The 27,682-nt window shown below is 43.5% G+C and overlaps 1 protein-coding gene across 1 annotated transcript in view; it reads left to right on the forward strand.

Annotated features, from left to right (window-relative positions):
* The window catches only part of LOC112249672 (rasGAP-activating-like protein 1), a 37,664-nt gene extending 10,631 nt beyond the window's left edge, over positions 1 to 27,033 (forward strand). Inside the window, exons 6-21 of the mRNA XM_024419457.2 lie at positions 1,154 to 1,235; positions 1,359 to 1,499; positions 1,677 to 1,768; positions 2,458 to 2,575; positions 3,010 to 3,163; positions 5,931 to 5,995; positions 6,249 to 6,361; positions 10,633 to 10,825; positions 10,990 to 11,127; positions 11,648 to 11,786; positions 16,443 to 16,618; positions 19,504 to 19,641; positions 19,806 to 19,941; positions 23,419 to 23,539; positions 23,910 to 23,983; positions 24,133 to 27,033. Coding sequence (XP_024275225.1) covers positions 1,154 to 1,235; positions 1,359 to 1,499; positions 1,677 to 1,768; positions 2,458 to 2,575; positions 3,010 to 3,163; positions 5,931 to 5,995; positions 6,249 to 6,361; positions 10,633 to 10,825; positions 10,990 to 11,127; positions 11,648 to 11,786; positions 16,443 to 16,618; positions 19,504 to 19,641; positions 19,806 to 19,941; positions 23,419 to 23,539; positions 23,910 to 23,983; positions 24,133 to 24,281 — 2,029 coding nt within the window. The 3' untranslated portion in view covers positions 24,282 to 27,033. The remainder of the gene's footprint in view (positions 1 to 1,153; positions 1,236 to 1,358; positions 1,500 to 1,676; positions 1,769 to 2,457; positions 2,576 to 3,009; positions 3,164 to 5,930; positions 5,996 to 6,248; positions 6,362 to 10,632; positions 10,826 to 10,989; positions 11,128 to 11,647; positions 11,787 to 16,442; positions 16,619 to 19,503; positions 19,642 to 19,805; positions 19,942 to 23,418; positions 23,540 to 23,909; positions 23,984 to 24,132) is intronic.
* The last annotated feature ends 649 nt before the right edge of the window (positions 27,034 to 27,682 follow it).

Consider the following 27,682-nt stretch of genomic DNA (forward strand, 5'->3'; position numbering starts at 1 on the left):
TGGATGATGAGTTGGTTATTTTAATCTCACTGTCTCACTACACTTACTATCTCACTCTCACTACACTTACTATCTCACTACATTTACTATCTCACTACACTTACTATCTCACTCTCACTACACTTACTATCTCACTACACTTACTATCTCACTCTCACTACATTTACTATCTCACTACACTTACTATCTCACTCTCACTACACTTACTATCTCACTACACTTACTATCTCACTCACACTACACTTACTATCTCGCTCTCACTACACTTACTGTCTCATTACACTTACTATCTCACTACACTTACTATCTCACTCCCACTACACTTACTATCTCACTACACTTACCATCTCACTACACTAACTATCTCAATACACTTACTTTCTCACAACACTCACAATCCCACTACACTCATTGTCTCACTACACTTACCATCTCACTACATTCACTATCTCACTACACTCAGTATCTTACTGTCTCACTACACTTACCATCTCACTATCCCACTATACTCACTATCTCACTCTCACTACACTCACTATTTCACTGTCTCACTACACTACACTTACTATCTCGCTACACTCACTAGCTCACTACACTTACTTCACTGACTGTCTCACCATCTCACTACGCTTATTGTCACTACAATTACTATCTCATTACTACACTCACTATCTCAGTCTCACTAAATATATTTTTTATTTTTATTTTACCTTTATTTAACCAGGCAAGTCAGTTAAGAACACATTCTTATTTTCAATGACGGCCTGGGAACAGTGGGTTAACTGCCTGTTCAGGGGCAGAACGACAGATTTGTACCTTGTCAGTTCGGGGGTTTGAACTCACAACCTTCCGGTTACTAGTCCAACGCTCTAACCACTAGGGTACCCTGCCGTCACTACACTTACTATCTCACTGTCTCACTACACTTACTATCTCACTTTCTGACTACATTTACTGTCACTACACTTACCATCTCACTATTACAACTATACAGCCCCTCAAAGTTCTTTCATCTTTAGATTTGGCAGACTAATGTAAAATGTAGGAGAATGATATATGCACATATCACCCCACTCATTGAATAATTCCAGCACCCTGTAAAAGGTCAGGGGTTGCTCATGCACTGATGTGTTTCTGTTTGTTGACCTCTTAGAGACTTGGCACCAAGAGACATTTCTGGAACCTCTGATCCCTTTGCCAGAATCCTCTTCAATAACCACAGTGCAGAGACTTCGGTGAGGAGGGAGATGAGCTGAATAACGTGTACATGTCTGAATGAATCATCAACCTTAGCGGAGACAAAGACTGATTATGTTAAATAGTATATGAAATGTTTTTCTTCTGTGTTTGTCTGTCAGATCATTAAAAAGACTCGTTACCCACACTGGGGTGAGACCCTGGAGTTGGAGCTTGAGACAGAGGAGCTGTCTGAGGGAGGGACTGTCACAGTGGAGGTCTGGGACTGGGACAGGGTGGGCAAAAATGACTTCCTGGGAAAGGTGAAGTGGTTATGTTCCTAAAGTCCAATCCCTCATACTGTTGTTAATCTGTGAGGACATGGTATACTTATTTCTACTATATAGAATGATTCATGCTTTTACAAATACAACTATTTGGTGGTATAATACCTTTTCAGTTTAGTGTATGATGTATTGGTTATCTGTTTTCATGTTCAGGTGGAAATCCCTTTTGCTTGCCTGCACAAGACACCTCTGGTACAGGGTTGGTTTCGTCTGCTGCCCCTGGGAAACAATGAGGATGATGCTGGGTAAGGAGTGTGTGGGTGTTAGTGTGGTTGTGTGGATGTGTATCGGTTTGTGTGTGTAAGAGAGAGAGGGGGGGGGTGTTTTTTTATGCATATTTCTTCATCTTAAACGTCGCTTGTGACTTTAAGTATGACTTGAGGACATATTGGTCCCCCTCTAATGCCAGAGGCCACGATTGATGTCAGTTGTTTGTCTGTTTTACTATTTCCCTTTTCAACGTGCGTGCACACACACGCACAAACGCACAAACGCACACATGCACAAACGCACACACACACACACACACACACGCACACACACACACACACACACACACACACACACACACACACACACACACACACACACACACACACACACACACACACACACACACACACACACACACACACACACACACACAGAGTGGGGGAGTGCTTGTTTGGGAAGGGATGAAAAGGTACTATCAGAAGAGAGGCCTGTCATTCCCAATATGTTAGGAGACAGGAAACTATAAAAAATAACCATTACAGGGTGGTTGTCGCACATCAAGCCACCAAACCTAATATAGTGTGGGCACATTCCCTTGGTAATGCTCAGCACTACCTGTGCTATAACATTCTTGTGCTAAGCGAACTTCTTGTGAGTATTGTTTAATTAAGAATGTTGTGCATGTAGTGTCTCTGAGGCCTCTTGCTCTCGCTGTCCACAGAGGTAAGCTGGGTGCGCTGCGACTGAAGGTGCGTCTGGTGGAGGACCATATTCTTCCCTCCATGTACTACCAGCCTCTCATTGACCTGCTGGTGCAGTCAGTCATCTCTCCTGCTGAGGTTAACATCACACTGCTGTCACATACACAACCCATTGTTATTAACTAATTCTACAGGATATTTTTCTGATTTGTTCAACCACTAATGTATTAAATTTTTCAGGCCATTTTTAATGTTAAATTTAATCTTTATTTAACTCGGCAAGTTAGTTAAGAACAAATTCTTATTTACAATGACAGCCTACTGGGGAACAGTGGGTTATCTGCATTGTTCAGGGGCAGAACGACAGATGCCATGGTGCGTGATTCCTTTCTATGATAATATATTTACTTCTTTAGATTTCTTACAATATAACACATCCTTTCACCACAGAGTTTATACACTATATAGAGCCTACTGTGCCCCATGGCTGACAGACACATAGCCAGCTTCCTCTCATAAATGAACACCTGGCTAATAGACCCTGACTGTCCCCACCCTCTGACCCACCCCAGGTGGAGGACGGCAGCCCCCTGACCATGCTGGAGGAGGTGACCACAGTGGAGAGCCGGCAGGACGTGGCCATGACCCTGGTCAAGATCTACCTGGGGCAGGGCCTGGTGGTGCCCTTTCTGGACTACCTCAACACCCGTGAGGTCAACCACACCTGTAAGATATACTGGCTGTCTGGGGAATTTAACATAGGACAGGAAAGTCGTATTCCTGAGCATAATACTTTTCTAGATGCTCTTCTCAAAAATCATGGTTATATGACCACTGAGTCTCTTGGATGTAGTGAAACAAATCCATGTGCAGCTGTGAACAACCAGACACTGTGGAGGTTAAGGTAATGGGCAGTTTTGGAAGGAGCTTGTGGCTGTGAACAACCAGACACTGTGTAGGTTAAGGTAATGGGCAGTTTTGGAAGGAGCTTGTGGCTGTGAACAACCAGACACTGTGTAGGTTAAGGTAGTGTACAGTTTTGGAAGGAGCTTGTGGCTGTGAACAACCAGACACTGTGTAGGTTAAGGTAATGGGCAGTTTTGGAAGGAGCTTGTGGCTGTGAACAACCAGACACTGTGTAGGTTAAGGTAGTGTACAGTGTTGGAAGGATCTTGCAGCTGTGAACAACCAGACAGTGTGTAGGGTAAGGTAGTGTACAGTGTTGGAAGGATCTTGCAGCTGTGAACAACCAGACAGTGTGTAGGTTAAGGTAGTGTACAGTGTTGGAAGGAACTTTGAGTGTATATGTGCTAGGCAGATTAAAAAAGAGCCCCGTTGATCACCTGCTCTTGTTCCTGCGTATCCTGCAGAGGCTCTAAGCAATGCTGGTATTTAACTCTGATTTGACACTCTCTCTCTAATCGCAGCAGTAGCCACGGTCAGTCTGTCTGTGTGGGCGGGCAGTGCAGCATTATATTAATCAGACCTCCAGCAATTATTCATCCTTACAGTTGTTTGACAAATTCTGGGTGTTCATTAATTATGTTCCTGTCTCCACTCGGGTCCCCAGGCTAAGTCATAAGGAGTTTAGTTGTGCTCTTCTTTTTTTTCACTTTCTGTTAGTGTGGCTTGTGATAACAAGCAAAGTTTCCATAGCAACTCCACACGATCTAAAAATGGAGCTCGTTGATCATAAGATCAAAATAGATATTGGGGAGTAGAAAAATGTGAGAGAAAAAAATGTAAGAAAAAAACTAGAAATTCATTTATGCTGAAGTGGTGTGGTGGAACAAACTTTTAACATCCTTTTTAATGTCATAAAAGAGCAGGCAGCTCTTCTCTTCTCACAAATGAGCTTCTGGCCTACAACTACACTGATCAAAAATATTTACACAATATGCAGCAATTTCAAAGATTTTACAATTGTTACAGTTCATGTAAGAATATCAGTCAATTTAAATAAATTCATTAGGCCCTAATCAATGGATTTCACATGACAGGGAATACAGATATTCATCTGTTGGTCACAGATAGCTTAAAAGGGTAGGGGCATGGATCAGAAAACCAGTCAGTATCTGGTGTGACCACCATTTGCCTCATGCAGCACGACACATCTCCTTTGCATAGAGTTGATCATGCTGTTGATTGTGGCCTGTGGAATGCTGTCCCACTCCTCTACAATGGCTGTGTGAAGTAGCTGGATATTGGCGGGAACTGGAACACACTGTCGTACACATTGATCCAGAGCATCCCAAACATGCTCAATGGGTGACATGTCTGGTGAGTATGCAGACCATGGAAGAACTGGGACATATTCAGCTTCCAGGAATTGTGTACAGATCCTTGCGACATGGGGAATGTGCATTACTATGCTGAAACATGAGATGATGGTGGCGGATGAATGGCACGACAATGGGGCTCAGGATTTGGTATCTCTGTCTATGCCATCGATAAAATGCAATTATGTTCATTGTTCGTAGCTTATGCCTGCCGATACCATACCCCTACCGCCATCATGGGGCGCTCTGTTCACAACGGTGACATCAGCAAACTACCCAACGCCATATATGCTGTCTGCCATCTGCCCAGTACAGTTGAAACCAGGATTCATCCGTGAAGAGCACACTTCTCCTGTGTGCCAGTGGCTATCGAAGGTGAGCATTTCCCCACTGAAGTCAGTTACGACGCCAAACTGCAGTCAGGTCAAGACCCTGGTGAGGACAACGAGCACGCAGATGAGCTGACAGTTTGTGCAGAAATTATTTGGTTGTGCATACCACACTTTCATCAGCAGTCCAGGTGAATGGTCTCAGACAATCCCGCAGGTGAAGAAGCCGGATGTGGAGGTCCTGGGCTGACGTTGGACGTACTTCCAAATTCTCTAAAATGATGTTGAAGGCGACTTATGGTAGAGAAATTAACAATCAATTATCTGGCAACAACTCTGCTGGACATTCCTGCAGTCAGCATGCCAATTGCATGCTCCCTCAAAACAGTGGCCTTTTATTGTCCCCTTCATAAGGTACACCTGTGTAATGATCATGCTGTTTATTCAGCTTCTTGATATGCCACACCTGACAGGTGGATGGATTATCTTGGCAAATGAGAAATGCTCACTAACAGGGCTGTAAACAAATGTGTGCACAACATTTGAGAGAAATAAGCTTTTTGTGCTTATGGAAATTTTCTGGGATCTTTACATTGCGTTTATATTTTTGTTCAGTATAAAACATTTTGCCCGGCAATAGGTCATATCACTATGACTACATCAATGTTCCTCCCTCCAAGGATAAAGGTAACTTCGGTTGCAAATGGGGTCAATGAAAGTCCTCTTTGAAATTAGATTAGCGCTAGTATTGAAGTAGCCCTAGTTGACCAAGATCAGTATTTGGTTTATTACTCCTCTTGGCCCCATACACAGTGGTTTAGAAATATGATGTCCCTGAAATGTATAGCCTACATTCCTCTACTCTTTAATGTATCTCTCTGACAGTGGATCCAAACACCCTGTTCCGGTCCAACTCTCTAGCTTCTAAGGCCATGGAACAGTTCATGAAGGTGAGTAGGAATTCTAATCATATTGTCTGGGCATGCTCCCTCTGTCAATCCAACGTGTTAGCTGGATTCTCACTTTGCTCTTCCCGGTCTCACAGTAAAGCACTATAGCCTAGTCCTAAAGACATGGGAATGACTTAAATCTAAGAACCATTGTTGTTCTGAATAACTGGCATTAGCTGTGTAAACTGACTGGATATATATAAAATAGCTTTGAATGGATGTTTTCTAAATGTGAGGTATTGTGCACTGGCAGGCTGTGGGGATGCTGTACCTTCATGAGGTCCTGAAGCCCATCATTAACCGCATCTTTGAGGAGAAGAAGTACATTGAGTTGGACCCGTGTAAAATTGACCTGAACAGAACCAGGTAAACAGAAAATACTGGTGTCGAAATACAGGTGTGATGATTGTTTACACCCTCAGAGATACACTAGTTTCCTGGATAACAACCCATAACATCTACAGTATATGAGACTTGCATCATAGCATAATCCCCACCTCCTCCACAGTGTGACTGGAGACGACAACATCAAGACATGAAAAAGGAATATAAAAATGGGGGAAGTTTGTTGCCTGGCAACCAGAGAGAACCCCCTGAGATGCCTATCTCTGACACCCACCCATATCCAGTATATATCATCCCTATATCTGCCCAGACCAGACCTGATCATTTACACAGACTGATCCTACATCTCCTTAGGTTTAACCTGCTATCTACTATACCACATTAGTGCTCAAGTTTCCACAGACGTAATAACACTGAGGGATCTATTGAGACATGAAATGTATAAGATGGCGCCTGATTGACAAGATGGCGCCGATAGAGATGGCAGGTTCGCTTCTAGTCCTTAGGAAACTGTGAAGTATTTTTTTGTATGTGTTATTTACATTAACTTACATTATTAGCCCAGAAAACCTTAAGTGTTATTACATACAGTTGGGAAGAACGATTGGATATCAGAGACACTGTCACGGTTGTGTGGAGAGATGGACCAAGGCGCAGCGTGATTAAAGTTCCACATATTTATTCCAACGAAACTTCCAAACAAAAAAAGAAACAAACAACGAACCGTAACATCAGAGGTGCTACATGCACTAACTCAAAACAAGATCCCACAAAAACCCAGTGGGAAAATTGGCTGCCTAAATATGATCCCCAATCAGAGACAACGCTAAACAGCTGCCTCTGATTGGGAACCATACCAGGCCAACATAGAAATAAAACAACCTAGATTACCCACCCTAGTCACACTCGGACCTAACCAAAATAGAGAATAAAAAGGCTCTCTATGGTCAGGGCGTGACAGAGACGTCAACTTACCAGCACAAACAGCACTATGACCAGGAATACGACTTTCCCAAAGCGGATCCTTTGTCTGCACCTCCCAGGGCATTTGAACTGATTCCAGAGGCTGACCCAAAATGGAGGAGAGGGTGCCAGAGCGGTCTTTTAGTGAGGCTTCCGATGCGAGCACACCACCCACCGCTTCCGAGTATATTACTCGCTGATGTCCAGTCCCTAGTTAACAAAATCTACAAAATCAGAGCAAGAGTTGCTTTCCAAAGACATATCCGGGATTGAAACATACTCTGTTTCACGGAGATATGGCTAGCTGGGGACATGCTGTCGTAGTCTGTACAGCCAACGGGATTTTCAGTGCATCGTGCTGACAGGAACAAACATCTCTCCGGTAAGAAGAAGGGCGGGGTGTATGTTTCATGATTAACTCATGGTGTAATTGTAACAACATACAAGAACTCAAGTCCTTTTGTTCACCTGACGTAGAATCCCTCACAATCAAATGCTGACAGTATTATCTCCCAAGAGAACTCTCCTCGGTTATCGTCACAGCCATGTATATCCCCCTGCAATTGGATACCAAGACGGCCATCAATGAACTTCACTGGACTTTATGCAAACTGGAAACCATATATCCTGATGCTGCATTTATTGTAGCTGGGGCTTTTAACAAAGCTAATTTGAGAACAAGGATACCTAAATTCTATCAGCATATCGATTGCATTACACGAGCGAGTAACACGCTCGACCGTAGCTACTCTAACTTCCACGATGCAAACAAGGCCCTCCCCGCCCCTCCTTTTGGCAAATCTGACTGTGACTCCATCTTGTTGCTCCCCTCCTATAGGCAGAAACTAAAACAGGAAGCGCTCGTGCTTAGGTCTATCCAATGCTGGTCTGACCAATCAGATTCCACGTTCAAGATTGTTTCGATTACGTGGACTGGGATATGTTCCGGGTAGCCTCAGAAAATAACATTGACGTATACTCTGACTCGGTGAGCAAGTTTATAAGGAAGTGTATAGGAGATGTTGTACTTTCCCTAACCAGAAACTTCCCTAACCTTCCCTAATCAGAAACCATGGATTGATGGCAGCATTTGTGCAAAACTGAAAGCAGGTACCACCGCATTTAATCATGGCAAGGCGACTGGAAATATGGCCCAATACAAACAGTGTAGTTATTCCCTCCATAAGGCAATCAAACAAGCAAAGTGTCAGTATAGAGACAAAGTGGAGTCTCAATTCAACGGCTCAAACAAGAGACGTACGTGGCAGGGTCTATAGACAATCACAGATTACAAAAAGAAAACCAGCCCCGTCTTGGACATTGACGTCTTGCTTCCAGACAAAGTAAACAACTTCTTTGAGCGCTTTGAGGACAATACAGTGCCACCGATGCGGCCCGCTACCAAAAACTGTGGGCTCTCCTCCGTGGCCAACGTGAGTAAAACGTTTGTGTTAACCCTTGCAAGGCTGCCGGCCCAGACGGCATCCCTAGCCGCGTTCTCAGAGCATGCACAGACCAGCTGGCTGGTGTGTTTACGGACATGTTCAATCCATCCCTATCCCAGTCTGCTGTCCCCACATGCTTAAAGATGGCCACCATTGCTCCTGTTCCCAAGAAAGCTAAGGTAACTTAAATAAATTACTGTCGCCCCCCGTAGCACTCACTTCTGTCATCTTGAAGTGATTTGAGAGACTAGTCAAGGATCATATCAACTCCACCCTACCTGTCACCCTAGACTTAGTCCAATTTGCTTACCGCCCCCAATAGGTCCACAGACGATGCAATCACCATCACACTGCACATTGCCCTATCCCATCTGGACAAGAGGAATACCTATGTAGGAATGCTGTTCATTGACTACAGCTCAGCATTCAACAATATAGTACCCTCCAAACTCATCATTAAGATCGAGACCCTGGGTCTCGACCCCGCCCTGTGCAACTGGGTCCTGGACTTCCTGACGAGCCGCCCCCAGGTGGTGAAAGTAGGAAACAACATCTCCACTCCGCTGATCCTCAACACTGGGGCCCCACAAGGGTGCGTTCTCAGCCCCCTCCTGTATTCCCTGTTCACTCACGACTGCGTGGCCATGCACGCCTCCAACTCAATCATCAAGTTTGCAGACGACACAACAGTGGTAGGCTTGATTACCAACAACGACGAGACAGCCGACAGGGAGGAGGTGAGGGCCCACGGAGTGTGGTGTAACCTCTCTCTCAATGTCAGCAATACAAAAGAGATGATCGTGGACTTCAGGAAACATCAAAGGTAGCACTCCCCTAGCCACATTGATGGGACAGCAGTGGAGAAGGTGGAAAGTTTTAAGTTCCTCGATGTACATATCACCGACAAACTGAAATGGTCAACGCACACAGACAGTGTTTTGCGAAGCTTCAGGAGGCTGAAAAAATGTGGCTTGTCACCGAAAACCCTCACTAACTTTTGCAGGTGCACAATTGAGAGCATCCTGTCGGGCTGTATCACCGCCTGGTACAGCAACTACACCGCCCACAACCGCAGGGCTCTCCAGAGTGTGGTGCGGTCTGCACAACGCATCACCGGGGGAAAATTACCTGCCCTCCAGGACACCTACAACACCCGATGTCACAGGAAGGCAAAAAAGATCATCAAGGACAATAACCATCCGAGCCACTGCCTGTTAACCCTGCTTCCATGCAGAAGGCGAGGTCAGTACAGGTGCATCAAAACTGGGACAGAGATTGAAAAACAGCTTCTATCTCAAGGACATCAGATTGTTAAACAGCCACCACTAGCACAGAGAGGCGGCTGCCTTCCTACAGGCTGATATCATTTTAAAAAATGGAACACTAGTCACTTTAATAATGCCACTTTAAGAATGTTTACATATCTCACATTACTCATCTCATATGTATATACTGTATACTGTATCCTTCACTATCTATTCTTACTATCTATTGCATCTTAGCTGCTCTGTCACTGCTCATCCATATATTTTATATTCTTATCCCATTCCTTTACAAGATTGTGTGTTTTAGGTTTTGTTGTGGAATTATTAGATATTACCTGTTAGTTACTGCTGCACTGTCGGATCTAGAAGCACAAGCATTTCGCTACACTCGCAATAACATCTGCTAACCATGTGTATGTGATCAATAACATGTTATTTGATTTGATAGATGTTGATGTATTGATTTGGCCAGTGCACAGACTTCATAATTAGTGACAATGCTGTCTGTACAAAGCAAAGTTCACAGTATGGTTCCCACAGGCCTTTGTGTTTCAGAGCTCTTTTGAATTGTCAGTATACATTTCTTTTCAATGTAACACTGACCCCTCTCTTTCTGGAGGCGTATCTCATTTAAAGGTGCAGTGTCTGAGGCTGAGGTGAGGGAGAGCAGTGTGGAGATGCTGCAGGGCTATCTGTCTAACATCGTGGAGTCCATCATTGGGTCAGTTACCCAGTGTCCACCTGTCATGAGGGTGGCCTTCAAACAGCTGCACAAGAGGGTGGAGGAGCAGTTCCCTGAGCCAGAGAATGAGGTCTGTTTCAAACCCAGAGGTCAAGGGTCAAATTCAGCTACAAAGGTCACCTAGATGAAGACGTGTTTTCATTGCTGGATAGTGAATAGACATGGGGATGTTGTCAGTGCATTTATTTTATTCATCTCTGTTGCACACCTTCCCTCCTGGCCCTCTCCCCTTAGGATGTGAAGTATCTGGCCATCAGTGGGTTTTTCTTCCTGCGTTTCCTTGCCCCTGCTATCCTCACACCCAAGCTCTTTCACCTGAGGGACCAGCATGCAGATACACGCACCAGCAGGACACTGTTACTACTGGCCAAGGTACTGTGCCCTTTCACGCACACACTCATACGAACACACACACACGCATACGCACACACATGCATAAACAGTTTTTATCCTACAACAGTGCCACACAGTCCCGCACAGTGAAACAGCTGTGGAGAATAGAGTTGCTGTCCGTGGTGCTGAAGTCCTGTTGCTATGGGTCCTCTACAGAGAATGGTCTATTTTTACATCTGTGTGCGGCCAGGCTTGGGTTCAAAGCAGAGCTTCAGAGAGGGGTCCTTCAGAGAGGTTCCCATGCCAGGTGTGGGCAGGACAAAGAGGGCCTCACAGCAAGCCTGCTCACTGGGATGTTTGATGTTACTCAGAGACACATAGGGAGAGAGAGGGGTGTAGTAGTCTGTTACAGGAACCATAAGCACATCCTGATGATACTGTGCTGCTCATTTAATATCAGAATTGATAACGGCACTCCCTGCCCATTTGACACAGATGGTAAGTTATGGTTACAGTAGAGAGTGGTGGGTGAACATGGCTGTGTTTCTCTATGCGCCAGGCAGTGCAGAGTGTGGGGAACCTGGGTTTGCAGCTGGGCCACGGTAAGGAGCTGTGGATGGAGCCCTTGCATCCCATCATCCTTTATAGCGTGGCCTCTGTTAAAGACTTCCTGGACAAGCTCATCGACATTGATAGCGGTAAGAAGCACCAGCAGGACACTGTTTATTCAGTAATGCATTTTTTTTAACCTTTATTTAACTAGGCAAGTCAGTTAAGAACAAATTCTTATTTACAATGACGGCCTAGGAACAGTGGGTTAACTGCCTTGTTCAGGGGCAGAATGACAGATTTTTACCTTGTCAGCTCGGGGATTCGATCTATCAACATTTCGGTTACTGGCCCAATGCTCTAACCACTAGACTACCTGCGTCCCCATAAGACCTGGAGTTTTTCCTCACCATGTCACCTTACCAGGGGGAAACTCTAGGCCCTAGTAGTAATGTATCAGTAGCCTGCTGAAGAGCAAGCAGATAACCGTAGAGATCAGAGATAAGGTAGAGCCACTGGGGGGAGGGGGGGGGGCAGAGCTTGGCTGGGTTCCTATCCTGGCAGGCTAGCCAGTTATTGCTGGTATCAATAGATACAATAAACCCAGTGGTGAAATATTCATAGGCAGCTGGGAGCTGATACTGGGACTAAAATGGAGTGCGGTGGGCTGCGCGTTGAACTGTGGAGCCCTCGCCACCCCTACACACCACACTGTATACATAGCACACCTATGCGCTTTTCTCATCGGCGCTTGTCAGCCAGTCTGTTGTTGTGATCCATCTTATCCCTCTGGAATATCATATTCCAATCTCCATGTCATCTCAGCCACTGGGCTCTCCCTGAAAGGCCACTTTGACATTTAATACACTTGATGTGAATGTGTTATGCAGGAGTGGATTTGTATCGTTCCATCTGTCTGAGGGTGTGCCCGTGTTCATTTTGGCACTCTGTTTTAGATTTACTCTAGTCTTAGTCATTTTGACTAAAATATCATTAAGTCACATTTTTGTCATTTGAATAATGATTTAGTCTAGTTATTGTTAAAATGACTAAAATAATGGGCCATTTTATTCAACAAAATGCCCTTTAATTTTAGTCACAACACATTTGTATTGCCTCAACCTATAGCGGCAAAAACATACAGTACATAGCTTTGTCCTACCAACATATTTTTTCTGCATAACTTCCTATTCTCTTCCCAACAGCAGAAATACTGTATGAAATAATTCATAGTAAATAGATATTGCACATTACATACAAAACAAACAGACACAAGCAAGCGCAGAAAAAGAGTTGCACAATCACCAGATGGTTCCGCAAAGTATTGCCGAAGGGTTGCACCTCCGTCCGGATGGGTTGCACCTCCGTCATTCAGTCACGTCATTGCCATTGTTATCAAGGTTCCACAGACACTGCAGCCACATTGGTGTCCAAAAGTAAAATGGGAGCTAATGACTGTTTTGCCCAGTGACGTAGTAGTCACTGAACCTCAAGTCCAAATCAAGTCTCAAGACGCCTGTGCTCCCGAAGTCCCTAAATCCCTAAGTTCAAGTCCCAGTGCTCGAGTCCTGGTACAAGTGCTCAAATCTGAGTCACTGGGTCAACATTAAATCTAAATAAAGTTATTTACCCAGTCAGATATAGTGTAGTGGCAAGAGGAATTTAGTCAATCAATTGTTTGCTATCCCTTTTCTTTCTGTGCCTCCAAATGTTTGCATATAGGCTACTAGTAATGTTACAGGGCCAGATAGAACCCATGAATAGAGTTATTCCATATTCAACATATTAGAGGCATGTTTGTTCTACATAGAGATACAATATCTGAACGTTCCAAAAAGGTTGAGTCCTGCTGAATGTGTCCCAGGTTGGCTATAGCTAGCTAATGAGGTAACATGACTGAACAAGGTGTAGCCTAAACAAATTATTAACAGTCCGGAAGTAGCCTCGTTTAGAACGGCCTGCGATGTGCTTAATGGATGTAAAATACGGCTCTCCAATGCACCATAGAAAGAAAAAATCATAGCGTTGATATTATGGGTCATATCGTTTGAATGGTAAGGGCTAGAATCAAGCCGTTTTCTCTGAGGAAAAGAGGGAGACTTGGCTACGTTGGTTACAGAACCTGCCTATGAAATGCAGTGGGGAAAGTGGGAGGGTTGAGCTTACTCAAGTGATAGAAAAACATAGACTGTTGTTTTACTATTAAACTCAGTGCAGCTATCGTTTTTAATTTCTTAAATGTAAAGGGTTGCGTCAATCTAATCTGGTATCGGGATAAAGTGTAATTCCGAGTCATCAATTTTCCTTCAAGTATTTATTTAACTCAAGCAATAAATGGTAAATGCGGATTTCGTATATACGGGCTCTCTGTCACAACTCGCAGGGCAAACAGAGAACTGGCCAACACCCTAACGGTATCTTCTTTAATACTCTGACAGAAGTAGTTCCTGCTTCCGAGCTGGCCTGTCAGAGTAGAAACCAAGTGTGGTTTAAACTTACTCAGCCTATCGATGGCGCACAGGCTGGTCCCAGCCTCTTGACGCTCCAGTTGATAGATGTGACTGTTGCTGTGTAGAATATCTATGTGCTCGTACCCTAGATAGCGTTATCACACATCTGGTTCCTATTATTGCTACGTTTGAGTTCTAACAAAGACAGTCTGTTTTGCTACACCACGCTCTATATGTGTCCCCCACAACTCATGATAACTGCCTATACCCAAGGTTAGCCATAGCCTTTCCACTAATGTTACTTCTAACACACACAGACACCCTTATGATAGGCCAAGCATATGTTCAACTCTCACATAAAGCAGCTTTTCCCAACCAGGCAACGGGTAGCTGACTAGAAGGCTGCTGGTGACTAGTTATCTATAGGGAAGCAAGAGAGTCGCCTGCGCGATGTGTATAATCGGAGCAGGAGCAGAGCCTGTCTGCCTGTCTTCCCACACATCGCTTGCTCCTAAGCAGCTGCTGTGTGTGGACGGAGTGTGGCGCGTCCTCCCATTGTTGAACAGAACTGTGCGGCGCATCTGTGCTGCTAATATTCATTGTGCTTATCACTGAAAAGCTCTCAATTTCTCCAAAGATTATTAGTCCACTTAGGAGTCAGATTTTAGTCACAGAGATATTTTTGTCTCGTCTCATTTTAGTCAACTGAAGAAAAAAAATAGTTATAGTTTATTCTGTGTATATTTAGTCAGTAATAGTCTTTGTTTCAAGTGTATTAGTCTATATATAAATATCTTTGCCAAAATTCATCATCTATCCCATGTCTTATTCGACTTGTAGTTCTGAAATGTTTATTGCTTGCCTACATTTCATCAGGCCAGAAAAGGGCCTTGCCGAACCCTCCCCCTTCTAATTTCCTTAATTAACTTTTGACAGTCAGGCATCAGAGTCAAATACTTTCTGGGCCTCAAATACTTTCTGTGGCACACATCAACCTTTCTGGCACACATCCCTTCTAAGAGTCAAATACCTGTGGCACACATCAGAGTCAAATACTTTTGTGACATCAGAGTCAAATACTTTCTGTGGCACACATCAGAGTCAAATACTTTCTGTGGCACTTTCTGTGGCACACATCAGAGTCAAATACTTTCTGTGGCACACATCAGAGTCAAATACTTTCTGTGGTCAAATACACATCAGAGTCAAATACTTTCTGTGGCACACATCAGAGTCAAATACTTTCTGTGGCACACATCAGAGTCAAATACTTTCTGTGGCACACATCAGAGTCAAATACTTTCTGTGGCACACATCAGAGTCAAATACTTTCTGTGGCACACATCAGAGTCAAATACTTTCTGTGGCACACATCAGAGTCAAATACTTTCTGTGGCACACATCAGAGTCAAATACTTTCTATAGAACCAACTTCACGTCAGGATAGGCAACCAAAATGAATAATTAATGTGTGTGTGTTATATTAAACATAGAGGAGGGAGTAAAATGTAGGCAAGCAATAAACATTTCAGAACAACTACTAGTCGAATACGACATGGGAGAGATGACGAATTTTGGCAAAGATATTTATTTATAGACTAATACATTTGAAACAAATAGCCAACCCGAAAACTGCAGACATTACTGGTGCCTACCCCGCGCCAAAAAAACAAATAATGAAATGCAGACTAATGTGATCATTGATGGCTGCCTTGAAGGACACAAATAAAAAATGCTATGTGCTAAGATCAGTGAAATGTAGGCTAAACTGACAACGGAGTGATGAGCAGAAATCTCAACTAGCAAGCAAGTCGCCGCAATGAAGAATTGAGTGTGTGCGTGTTCACGCAAAGGGGTGGGGTGAGGGGGGGGAGATCTGGCACCTGCACCTCAAATTTTCTACTGCTCGAGCTCCTGTTTCACCTAATATAATATTAGCTCAATAGTATTGTGGAGCTCCTGCACCTAAATATGAACAGTACCGGTACCCAACATGAGTACCAACACCTGTTTCAGTCCAAGTATTTTTATCACTATTTTTGACAAAATGAACACGGGTGTGCTGAACCCAAGGGTGACAAGGGAGGCAAGATGACACAAACAATGAGATAATGCATCATGTGCTGTAATGTAATTCAACAATATGTACACATTAACCATAACTGTACTGCTACAGCTCTACCTTGTGGACATATCGATAAAACATAGAACTTCTGTTTCTGTGCTCCCCTTTTCACCCATCACATTTCTCTCTTCCTTTCTCTCACTCCCTTCCCCTCCATCACTGTTCCTGTTCCATCCTTTTCTCCCTCTCCTTCCCCTCTCTTTTCTCTTGCTCCCTCTGTCTGTCTGCAGTGTCAGAGGTGCCCCAGAGGGCTGTGTTCCTGCCCTCAGTGACAGTGAAGGAGGGCTATCTCCAGAAGCACAAGGCCGAAAGCCCCCAGCTCCTGTCCCGCTTTTCCTTCAAGAAGCGATACTTCTGGCTGAGCAGTGAGACACTGTCCTACGCCAAGACCCCGGATCCCTGGCAGGTCTGACCCATACATACACAATCCTACCCATAACCAGCTCTATTGGCAATTCCTCCATTCTTTTACATCAGATAAAGACAAACAAGAAAACATGAAGTCCTCTGAAAGTAACTCATTATAACAAGGTAACACCATTTCCTCTGGTGATGAATTGGCTCCTGTACCTTTCAAAGGGTGTTTGATCGTCATCCTGCCTCGTAAAAAAAACACATTTGAATCACCCGTCTGCCTTATTTGTGTTTCTCTCTGTATGAGAACATCATTAGTAGGAGGCTATTATCATGTGTTGCCCAGTCTTTTGATAATGAGCTTCTCTCATTTGCCTAGCCAGTCCAGGACAGGAGTGGGGATTGGGGAGAGAGAATGATAGGGGGTAGAAGGGGAAGGAAGAGAGAGGGGCAGAGAGCGAGCGAGAAAGAGAACGAGAGAGAGGGGGGGCACGAAAGAGAGGAATAGAAATAGGGGGTCAGAGAAAGAGAGATGTGGAGAATAGGCCAGTGAAAGAGGGTTCTCTTTGAGCAGACTTCTTCCTTTGTGTGGCTGGAATAAATGCTAGATTCATTGAAGGCTGTGGATATTCATACTAACATTGCAAATCCAACTGTGGACCATATCCCCTCCCACTGTGCTCTAGCCTGAGTGAGGCAGGCTTCCCGTGGAAGCGGCTGATTTATACCTGTACATTAAAGCAGCCTTTCTGACATTTTTCTCCTGCCCTGCTCTCTCCCACTTTCTTCTCCATCTCTCCACCACTCTTTTCTCTTCAGTCCTTTTTCTTTGCGAAATGGTCTTGAATTGCTTAATGCTCAATAAAAAGTAGGGGAAGGATGAAAGCAGACATACTCTTTCTACTGTACCCATAAGGGTGGCACGGGCCTAAACTCGCCTGAGGAATAGCTGATAACTGAATGATTCCTTTGATGTGTATTTGCCTGCATCAGAAAATTGCCTACAAAGAGTAATACAGGAGTGCAACATGGAGCTGTGTGCTTTAGAGTTAGACCGATTATGATTTTTCGACGCCGATTATTGGAGGACCCAAAAAAGCCGATACCGATTAATCAGCCAATTTTTTTTTTTTTTGTTGTAATAATGACAATTACAACAATACTGAATGAAGACTTATAACTTAATATAATACTTCAATAAAATCAATTTAGCCTCAAATAAATAATGAAACATGTTCAATTTGGTTTAAATAATGCAACAACAAAGTGTTGGAGAAGGAAGTAAAAGTGCAATTTGTTGCCATGTAAGAAAGCTAACATTTAAGTTCCTTGCTCAGAACATGAGAACATATGAAAGCTGGTGGTTCCTTTTAACATGAGTCTTCAATATTCCCAGGTAAGAAGTTTTAGGAATGTAGTTATTATAGGAATTATAGGACCATTTCTCTCTATACGATTTGTATTTCATATACCTTTGACTATTGGATGTTCTTATAGGCACTTAATAAGTATTGCCAGTGTAACAGTATAGCTTCCATCCCTCTCCTTGCCGCTACCTGGGCTCGAACCAGGAACACATTGACAAGAGCCACCCTAGAAGCAGCGTTACCCATGCAGAGCCAGGGGAACAACTACTCCAAGTCTCAGAGCGAGTGACGTTTGAAACGCTATTAGCGCACACCCCGCTAACTAGCTAGCCATTTCACATCGGTTACACCAGCCTAATCTCGGGAGTTGATAGGCTTGAAGTCATAAACAGCGCAATGCTTGAAGCATTGCGAAGAGCTGCTGGCAAAACGCACGAAAGTGCTGTTTGAATGAATGCTTACCGGCCTGCTGGTGCCTACCACCGCTCAGTCAGACTGCTCTATCAAATCATAGACTTAATTATAACATAATAACACACAGAAATACGAGCCTGCTGCTGCCTACCACCGCTCAGTCAGACTGCTCTATCAAATCATAGACTTAATTTTAACATAATAACACACAGGTCATTAATATGGTCGAATCCGGAAACTGTCATTTCGAAAACAAGACGTTTATTATTTCAGTGAAATACGGAACTGTTCCGTATTTTATCTAACGGGTGGCATCCATAAGTCTAAATATTGCTGTTACATTGCACAACCTTCAATGTTATGTCATAATTACGTAAAATTCTGGCAAATTAGTTCGCAAAGAGCCAGGAGGCCCAAGCTGTTGCATATACCCTGACTCTGCATGCAATGAACGCAAGAGAAGTGACACAATTTCACCTGGTCAATATTGCCTGCTAACCTTGATTTCTTTTAGCTAAATATGCAGGTTTAAAAATGTTTACTTCTGTGTATTGATTTTAAGAAAGGCATTGATGTTTATGGTTAGGTTAATGTTGGAGCAACGACAGTCCTTTTTCGCGAATGCGCACCGCATCAATTATATGCAACATAGGACACGCTAGATAAACTAGTAATATCATCAACCATGTGTAGTTATAACTAGTGATTATGATTGATTGTTTTTTATAAGATAAGTTTAATGCTAGCTAGCAACTTACCTTGGCTTCTTACTGCGTAACAGGCAGATACTCGCGTAACAGGCAGGCTCCTCGTGAGGCAGGTGGTTAGAGCGTTGGACTAGTCAACCGTAAGGTTGCAAGATTGAATCCCTTAGCAGACAGGGTAAAAATCTGTCGTTCTGCCCCTGAACAAGGCAGTTAACCCACCGTTCCTAGGCCGTCATTGAAAATAAGAATGTGTTCTTAACTGACTTGCCTAGTTAAATAAAGGTGTAAAAAAATCTATATATTTTTTTAATCGGCAAAATCGGCCTCCATAAATACCGATTTCCCATTGTTCTGAAAACTTGAAATCGGCCCTAATTAATCGACCATTCCGATTCATTGGTCAACCTCTAGTGTGCATACTGATACTGTGTTATCTGTGCATCCTGCAGGTGCGCTCCTCCATCCCCATCCAGTGTGTGTGTGCTGTGGAGAGAGTGGATGAGAATGCCTTCCAACAGCAGCATGTGTTGCAGGTCGTCACCCAGGACAACGATGGACAGATGCACACCATCTATACCCAGTGCAAGGTATTGACAGACCTCCAGTCACTGACCACACTATTACTGACCACAGCACTACTGACCCTTGACTGGGTTGAATTTGTGGTGCTTTCTTTTCATCACTGTTCTCTGTGGTTTGTGCGTACGCTGGGACTGACCTGAGTGTTGTGTCTGTCTGTCTGTGTCTGCAGAATGTGAATGAGTTGAACCAGTGGCTGTCAGCCATCAGGAAGGCCAGTATCTACAACAGGCGCATGCTGCCCTCCTTCCACCCAGGGGCGTACCGAAGTGGCAAGTGGACCTGCTGCCTACAGGCTGACCGCGCAAGTAATTAAAACATTGACTTATGTAGGAATCTTTGTTGAAGTACCACACTTAACATGTTAGTGCTTCCTTAACACTTCATAATTATCTTTTTATCTCACATTTATGTGCACTATTAACACCAGCACATATTTATTTGCTCACTGAGACTTAGAATCTCACAGACAGATTACCATACCGTTGTCTGTACATTATGCCTTGAATCTATTCTTCCAAGCCCAGAAATCTGCTACTTTTACTCTCTGTTCTGAACGCACTAGACGACCAGTTCTTATAGTCTCTACCGTACCCTTATCCTACTCCTCCTCTGTTCCTCTGGTGATGTAGAGGTTAACCCAGGCCCTGCAGCCCCCAACACCACTCCCATTCCCCAGGCGCTCTCATTTGTTGACTTCTGTAACCGTAAAAGCCTTGGTTTCATGCATGATTTCCTAGCCATGTCTGAATCCTGGCTTAGGAAGGCCACCAAAAATCCTGACATTTCCATCCCTAACTATAACATCTTCCGACAAGATAGAACTGCCAAACGGGGCGGAGTTGCAATCTACTGCAGAGATAGCCTGCAGAGTTCTGTCATGCTATCCAGGTCTGTGCCCAAACAGTTTTGTCTTCTACTTTTAAAAATCCACCTTTCCAGAAACAAGTCTCTCACCGTTGCCGCTTGTTATAGACCCCCTTCAGCCCCCAGCTGTGCCCTGTACACCATATGTGTTTTAATTGCCCCCGATCTATCTTCAGAGTTCGTACTGTTAGGTGACCTAAACTGGGATATGCTTAACACCCCGGCCATCCTTCAATCTAAACTAGATGCCCTCAATCTCACACAAATTATTAAGGAACCTACCAGGTACAACCCTAAATCCGTAACCATGGGCACCCTCTTAGATATTATCCTGACCAACTTGCCCTCTAAATACAACTCTGCTGTCTTCAACCAGGATCTCAGCGATCACTGCCTCATTGCCTGCATGTGTAATGGGTCCGCGGTCAAACGACTACCCCTCATCACTATCAAATGCTCCCTAAAACACTTCAGCCAGCAGGCCTTTCTAATCGCCCTGGCCCGGGTATCCTGGAAGGACATTGACTTCATCCCGTCAGTTGAGGATGCCTGGTTGCTCTTTAAAAGTGCTTTCCTCACCATCTTAAATAAGCATGCCCCATTCAAAAAATGGAGAACTAAGAACAGATATAGCCCTTGGTTCACCTCAGACTTGACTGCCTTTGACCAGCACAAAAACATCCTGTGGCATTCTGCATTAGCATTGAATAGCCCCCGCGATATGCAACTTTTCAGGGAAGTCAGGAACCAATATACTCAGTCAGCTAAGGCTAGCTTTTTCTAACAGAAATTTGCATCCTGTAGCACTAATTCCCAAAAGTTTTGGGACACTGTAAAGTCCATGGAGAATATGAGCACCTCCTATCACCACCGATAGGATGCACTGTCACCACCGATAAATCTACAATAATCAATCATTTCATTGAGCATTTTTCTACGGCTGGCCATGCTTCCCACCTGGCTACCCCTACCCCGGCCAACAGCTCAGCACCCCCTGCAGCAATTGCCCAAGAACCCCCCGCTTCTCCTTCGCCCAAATCCAGACAGCTGATATTCTGAAAGAGCTGCAAAATCTGGATCCCTACAAATCAGCTAGCGTAGACAATCTGGACCCTTCGTATCGTCTGAGATCCCCAAAGATTGGAAAGATGCCGCGGTAATCCCCATCTTCAAAGGGGGTGACACTCTAGAACCAAACTGTTATAGACCAATATCCATCCTGCCCTGCCTTTCTAAAATCTTTGAATGCAAAGTAAATAAACAGATCACCAACCATTTAGAATCCCACCGTACCTTCTCCACTACCCAATCTGGTTTCCGAGCTGGTCAAGGGTGCACCTCAGCCACGCTCAAGGTCCTAAACGATATCATAACCGGCATTGATAAAAGACAGTACTGTGCAGCCGTTTTCATCGACCTGGCCAAGGCTTTTGACTCTTGTCAATCACCGCATTCTTATCGGCAGACTCAATAGCCTTGGTTTCTCAAATGACTGCCTCGCCTGGTTCATCAACTACTTCTCAGATAGAGTTCAGTGTGTCAAATCGGAGGGCCTGTTGTCCGGACCTCTGGCAGTCTCTATGGGGGTGCCACAGGGTTATATTCTCGGGCCGACTCTTTTCTCTGTATATATCAATAATGTCGCTCTTGCTGCTGGTGATTGTCTGATCACCTCTACGCAGACGACACCATTCTGTAATCATCTGGCCCTTCTTTGGACACTGTGTTAACAAACCTCCAAATGATCCATATGCCATACAACACTCCTTTCGTGGCTTACAACTGCTTTTAAATGCTCGTAAAACTAAATGCATATTCTTCAACCAATTGTTGCCCGCAGCCGCCCGCCCAACTAGCATCACTACTCTGGACGGTTCTGTCTTAGAATATGTGAACAACTACAAATACCTAGGTGTCTGGTTAGACGGTAAACTCTCCTTCCAGACTCACATTAAGCATTCCAATCCTAAATTAAATCTAGAATCAGCTTTCTATTTCGCAACAAAGCCTCCTTCACTCTGCTGCCAAACATACCCTCGTAAAACGGACTATCCTACTGATCCTTGACTTCGGCGATGTCATTTACAAAATAGCCTCCAACACTCTACTCAGCAAACTGGATGCAGTCTATCACAGTTCCATCAGTTTTGTCACCAAAGCCCCATATACTACCCACCACTGTGACCTGTACGCTGTCGTTGGCTGGCCCTCACTACATATTCGTCGCCAAACCCACTGGCACCAGGTCATCTATAAGTCTTTGCTAGGTAAAGCCCCGCCTTATCTCAGCTCACTGGTCACCATAGCAGCACCCACCCGTAGCACGCGCTCCAGCAGGTATATTTCACTGGTCATCCCCAAAGCCAACACTTACTTTGGCCGCCTTTCCTTCCAGTTCTCTGCTGCCAATGACTTGAACAAATTGCAAAAATCACTGAAGCTGGAGAGTCTTATATCTCCCTCTCTAACTTTAAGCATCAGCTGTCAGAGCAGCTTACCGAACACTGTACCTGTACACAGCCCATCTGTAAATAGCACACCCAACTACCTCATCCCCATATTGTTATTTATCTTCTTGCTATTTTGCACCCTCTACTTGAACATCATCATCTGCACATCTATCACTCCAGTGTTAATGATAAATTGTAATTATTTCGCCTCTATGGCCTATTTATTGCCTTACCTGCCTACTCTTCTAAATTTGCACACACTGTACATAGATTTTTCTGTTGTGTTATTGACTTTACGTTTGTTTATGTGTAACTCTGTGTTGTTGTTTTTGTCACACTGCTTTGCTTTATTTGGCCAGGTCGCAGTTGTAAATGAGAACTTGACCGAACTGACCGACCTGGTTAAATAAAGGTGAAAAATGTTATATATAAAATTAGAAAAGTGAATGGCCCCTCTCTTTTGTTCAGCTTCAGGTTGCAGTCGCACTCACTCTGCAGTGACTCTGGGCGACTGGAGTGACCCATTAGATCCAGACGCAGAGACCCAGACCATCTACAAACAGCTTCTTCAGGGAAGAGACAAGCTCAGGTCAGTGGAATACACTTTGACATGAGACATTTGGAGGCTATGATAAACCTTCTCAGACAGACAGACAGACAGACAGACAGACAGACAGACAGACAGACAGACAGACAGACAGACAGACAGACAGACAGACAGACAGACAGACAGACAGACAGACAGGGTGCAGTTCATTTACTTGTCATAAGGGGTCTACATTGTAACACTAGGACTACTCTTATTCATTAGAATATAGCCTGTCACTCAGGAACACATCAGTGTGGATTATGTTCTGCCTCTCTCACACAATGCTTTCATACTTTGTTACACACTGTCTAACATTGATAAACATGTGAGTGTGCTGTGCTGTGCCCTGTGCTGTCCTGTGTGCTAACAGGAAACAGTATGTGGAGGTGGAGGCTGAGATGACCACAGAGGAAGAGAATAGAGTGAACTCTGGGCTGCTCCCTGGTGAGAGACTGTCAAAGCAGTGCCTTTTTAATATGCAGTTCGATCAGTTTTAACACCTTAGCTGTCAGAGAGGTTGGTTCCCTAGACATTTGTACTGTCATTTAAAGCTTTCACTTTGCTTCAAATCTCTCTCTCTCTCTCTCCCCCAGATGGAGCTGACTGTAGCGGGGAGCTCCTGAAGCACAGGCAGGCTGCAGCGGTTCGGCTACTTGGAGTGGTTCTGGATCTGGAGCAGGCCCATGCCACCTTCCAGCGACAGGAAAGAGTGGAGGCTGGTAGCCTCATCCTGACCCACTAGATTGGGCCTTCCCTGGGGCCTGAGCCCGGGTCTGAAGGGGAGAGCAGCGTCCTGTATCAGACTCAATGGAGTAGGAAAACTAAGTGACCACAGAAGGAAGGCAGCCTCTCCCTGCTCCCTGTCATGTTGTCTGTTACATGTGATGTCTAGAGGAACTCTCTTCTCATGCAGATCACTTCTTCATAAGCCAGAATGAAGAGGATACCCATTCTGTAACATCTTTTTCCTGGGACGTTTGATATCACACACACAGGTTTTCAGCTGTGGCAGAGAAGTTATCTAGTGAAATAACTGATTGCCACAGGTCTTGCATTCAGATGAACTGCCACATAAACTTCTGCTACTCTCCCAAAGCTTGGGTTCTTATCGATTGAGCAGGACACAAACTGTTATGTGGAACTGAGCTGAAGCAGGGGCACGCATGGAGTGTGTCATTCCGTGGTACTGCATTATTGTATGGCTATCAAGGAATGCAGTGCATGCCCTGCATCCAGCGTCTGTGAAATGTGAAGAATTTAGTTTATATTCAAATCATTATATGGGTCGTTCCAGCAATTCGGTGCCTTTTAAGAAGTGGTAAAAAAAGTAAAAATACTTTGGATTTTAGCATTCTGTCATAAAGAGCACACGTTTTCCCATCTCAAGAGGTTCAATTAAAACAATTACTATAGTAAGTGCCTTTTAAATGTCAAATAAAGTAACAGGGTTGACCACAACAGGGTTGCGAATTTCATCTTAAAATCAGCCATAAATCCCCTTTTGACAGGGGGAATGGAACAGGGAGTGGCAATTGAATGCAGGCTTCCCATTTGTATGTATTTGTTGTTACAACATTTCTAGCCTGTCTATGGGTAACACTAATAAATAATAATCTTCAGAAATTACTTTTTCAGAGCAACAATAACTAGGGCTTTACAATGATGGTGAATATGTGGAGAAATGTTGGGGTTAAGTGGGTAAAAAACTTCCTCGAAGTCACAGAGGGTGCACGGAGGGACCTCCCTAGAAGTCACAGAGGGTGCACGGAGGGACCTCCCTAGAAGTCACAGAGGGTGCATGGAGGGACATGTCAAAGTGCTGAATTTTGGCACTTTAGCAAGTATTTATTCATATAAAACAAATTGGATTTATTGAATTATCCATGTGGTCTATATTAAATGGTACTTCATTTAATATAACAGGCATTTAAAATTCAATATTGGTGCACAATTTCTAATTAGAATATTAAGGGGCTCCAAAAGGCACTGTTTTCATGTAACGACCCATACCTTGGAGGACGATTATGCAATCTACTCTAGTTTTAGATGGATCTACCTGAATGTATGCTATTTGGATATTGCTTTTATTTATGGGTTTTTTACTCTCTAATTTATATATTTCAATTGATAACATCCACAATGTTGTAGTAAGATTGTGCTGGTGTTCATATTAATGAGGGTAATGCCCTGTGAGATTTCTTAGTAAGTGTTTTTTATTAATACAATGACACACACGCCATAATTGCTTGAACAGTCACTTGCTATTAGTATATTGTTTTCACTGTTGCCATAGTGAAGCTTGTGTTTGGTGCTGTTGCTCCGTGGATTTATGGGAAGTAACTCAAACTCAAATTTGTGGCTTTGATATGAAAAACATATTTTACATGGTCCACAGTTGTTTGGTTAATTGGTAAAAACTTTGGTGTCTTTGAAGCAGTACTACTGACAATATTAAACAGTAGATTAAGTGGCATGTTTACTGTTCTCAGGTCATTGTATTTGAAGTCATTTTAAGACAGCTGATTTTGAGTGATGTGTCATACAGTAACTGTCATTCTTTTGTAATTAATGGATTTGAACATTTGTAGATAATTTCTGTTCTACTCTAGTTAGGGTCCCATCACCCTCTGTAGAGAGCTAATGATGTCGGCTCACAGCCGTTTGAGTGTATCCTGTCTTAGCCATACCTTATATTTTGTATACATGTATGTATTTCCTACAATTTTGACCAAATTCAGTTTGCTGGTTTTGAGTTAAGCTCAGAGGAGTAGAGATGTGTGTTCTTGCACATTGATGAGTTGTCAAACTCCAAGTGTGTGAGTTGAGTTGCGTGGAATGGCGTGCACCATTGAAAATGCTTTCTGTGGAGGTGTGGGAGATGTTTCAAATGCCAAACTGCATTTGTTGCCATGGTAAGTTGTGTACTGTCTTTAATTTAGTAGTACTTTCTTTAAATTAGTGACAAGGAAGTTTTTTTTTTTTTTATCAGTCTTGTTGATTCAAGAAAGAAAAGCTAAGCGTATTGGATTGTTACAGTTAGTTACACTGTTATCAAATTATATGTTACTGATATCCGAGTAGATTATTGACCTATTATTGTAATCTGTTTAGTAAATTCTATTTAACTTGGCTGGCTATCTTTAGAAGGTTATTATAGACCACTGTTGAATTCCGCTGAATTTCATTAAGCCGCCTCTCAAGTTCAAATCCGGACAAATATTGCTTGTTGCTCGTTGACTTGTTATTTGTTGAAAGAGGGCTGCAATTTAGAAAATGAGCTTACATTTTATATTGCTGACACAAAATGATTGCATGCACAAAGCGGATGGTTACAGATTGGTGGTAACATCAGCTGTATTACTGTGAACTGTATTGGAAATATTGAGTAAAATGTAATGTTACCGCTACTACTTAGTTTGAATCTGTGTTCATGCACACACTAAAAAACCTTTTGAATTTACAATGCTGTCTCACAAAGACAAGGCGGTTGGAACCAAAAATCTCAAATTTGGACTCATCAGACCAAAGGACAGATTTCCACCGATCTAATTTCCAAAGCTTGTGTTTCTTTGCCCAAACAAGTCTCTTCTTATTATTGGTGTTCCAATAATGTGGCTTCTTTGCAGAAATTCTTTGCAGCAATTCAACCATGAAGGCTTGATTCACGCAGTCTCATCTGAACTGTTAATGTTGAGATGTCTGTTACTTGAACTCTGTGAAGCATTTATTTGGGCTGCAATTTCTAAGGCTGATAACACTAATGAACTTATCGTCTGCAGCAGAGGTAACTGGATCTTCGTTTCCTGTTGTGGTCCTCATGAGAGTCAGTTTCATCATAGCGCTTGAAAGTTCTTGAAATTTTCCGGATTGACTGACCTTAATGTCCAAAAGTAAGGATGGACTGTCATTTCTCTTTGTTTGTTTGAGCTGTCCTTGCCATAATATGAACTTGGTCTTATATGTATACCACCCCTACCTTGCCACAACACAACTGATTGGCTCAAAAGCATTAAGAAGGAAATACATGTCACATATTACCTTTTAACTTCTCTAGGATAGGGGGCAGCATTTGGAATTTTGGATGAAATGCATGCCCAAATTCAACTGCCTGCTACTCATCCCCAGAAGATAAGATATGCATAT

Source organism: Oncorhynchus tshawytscha, linkage group LG04 (genome assembly GCF_018296145.1).
Source record: "Oncorhynchus tshawytscha isolate Ot180627B linkage group LG04, Otsh_v2.0, whole genome shotgun sequence".
NCBI lineage: Eukaryota > Metazoa > Chordata > Actinopteri > Salmoniformes > Salmonidae > Oncorhynchus > Oncorhynchus tshawytscha.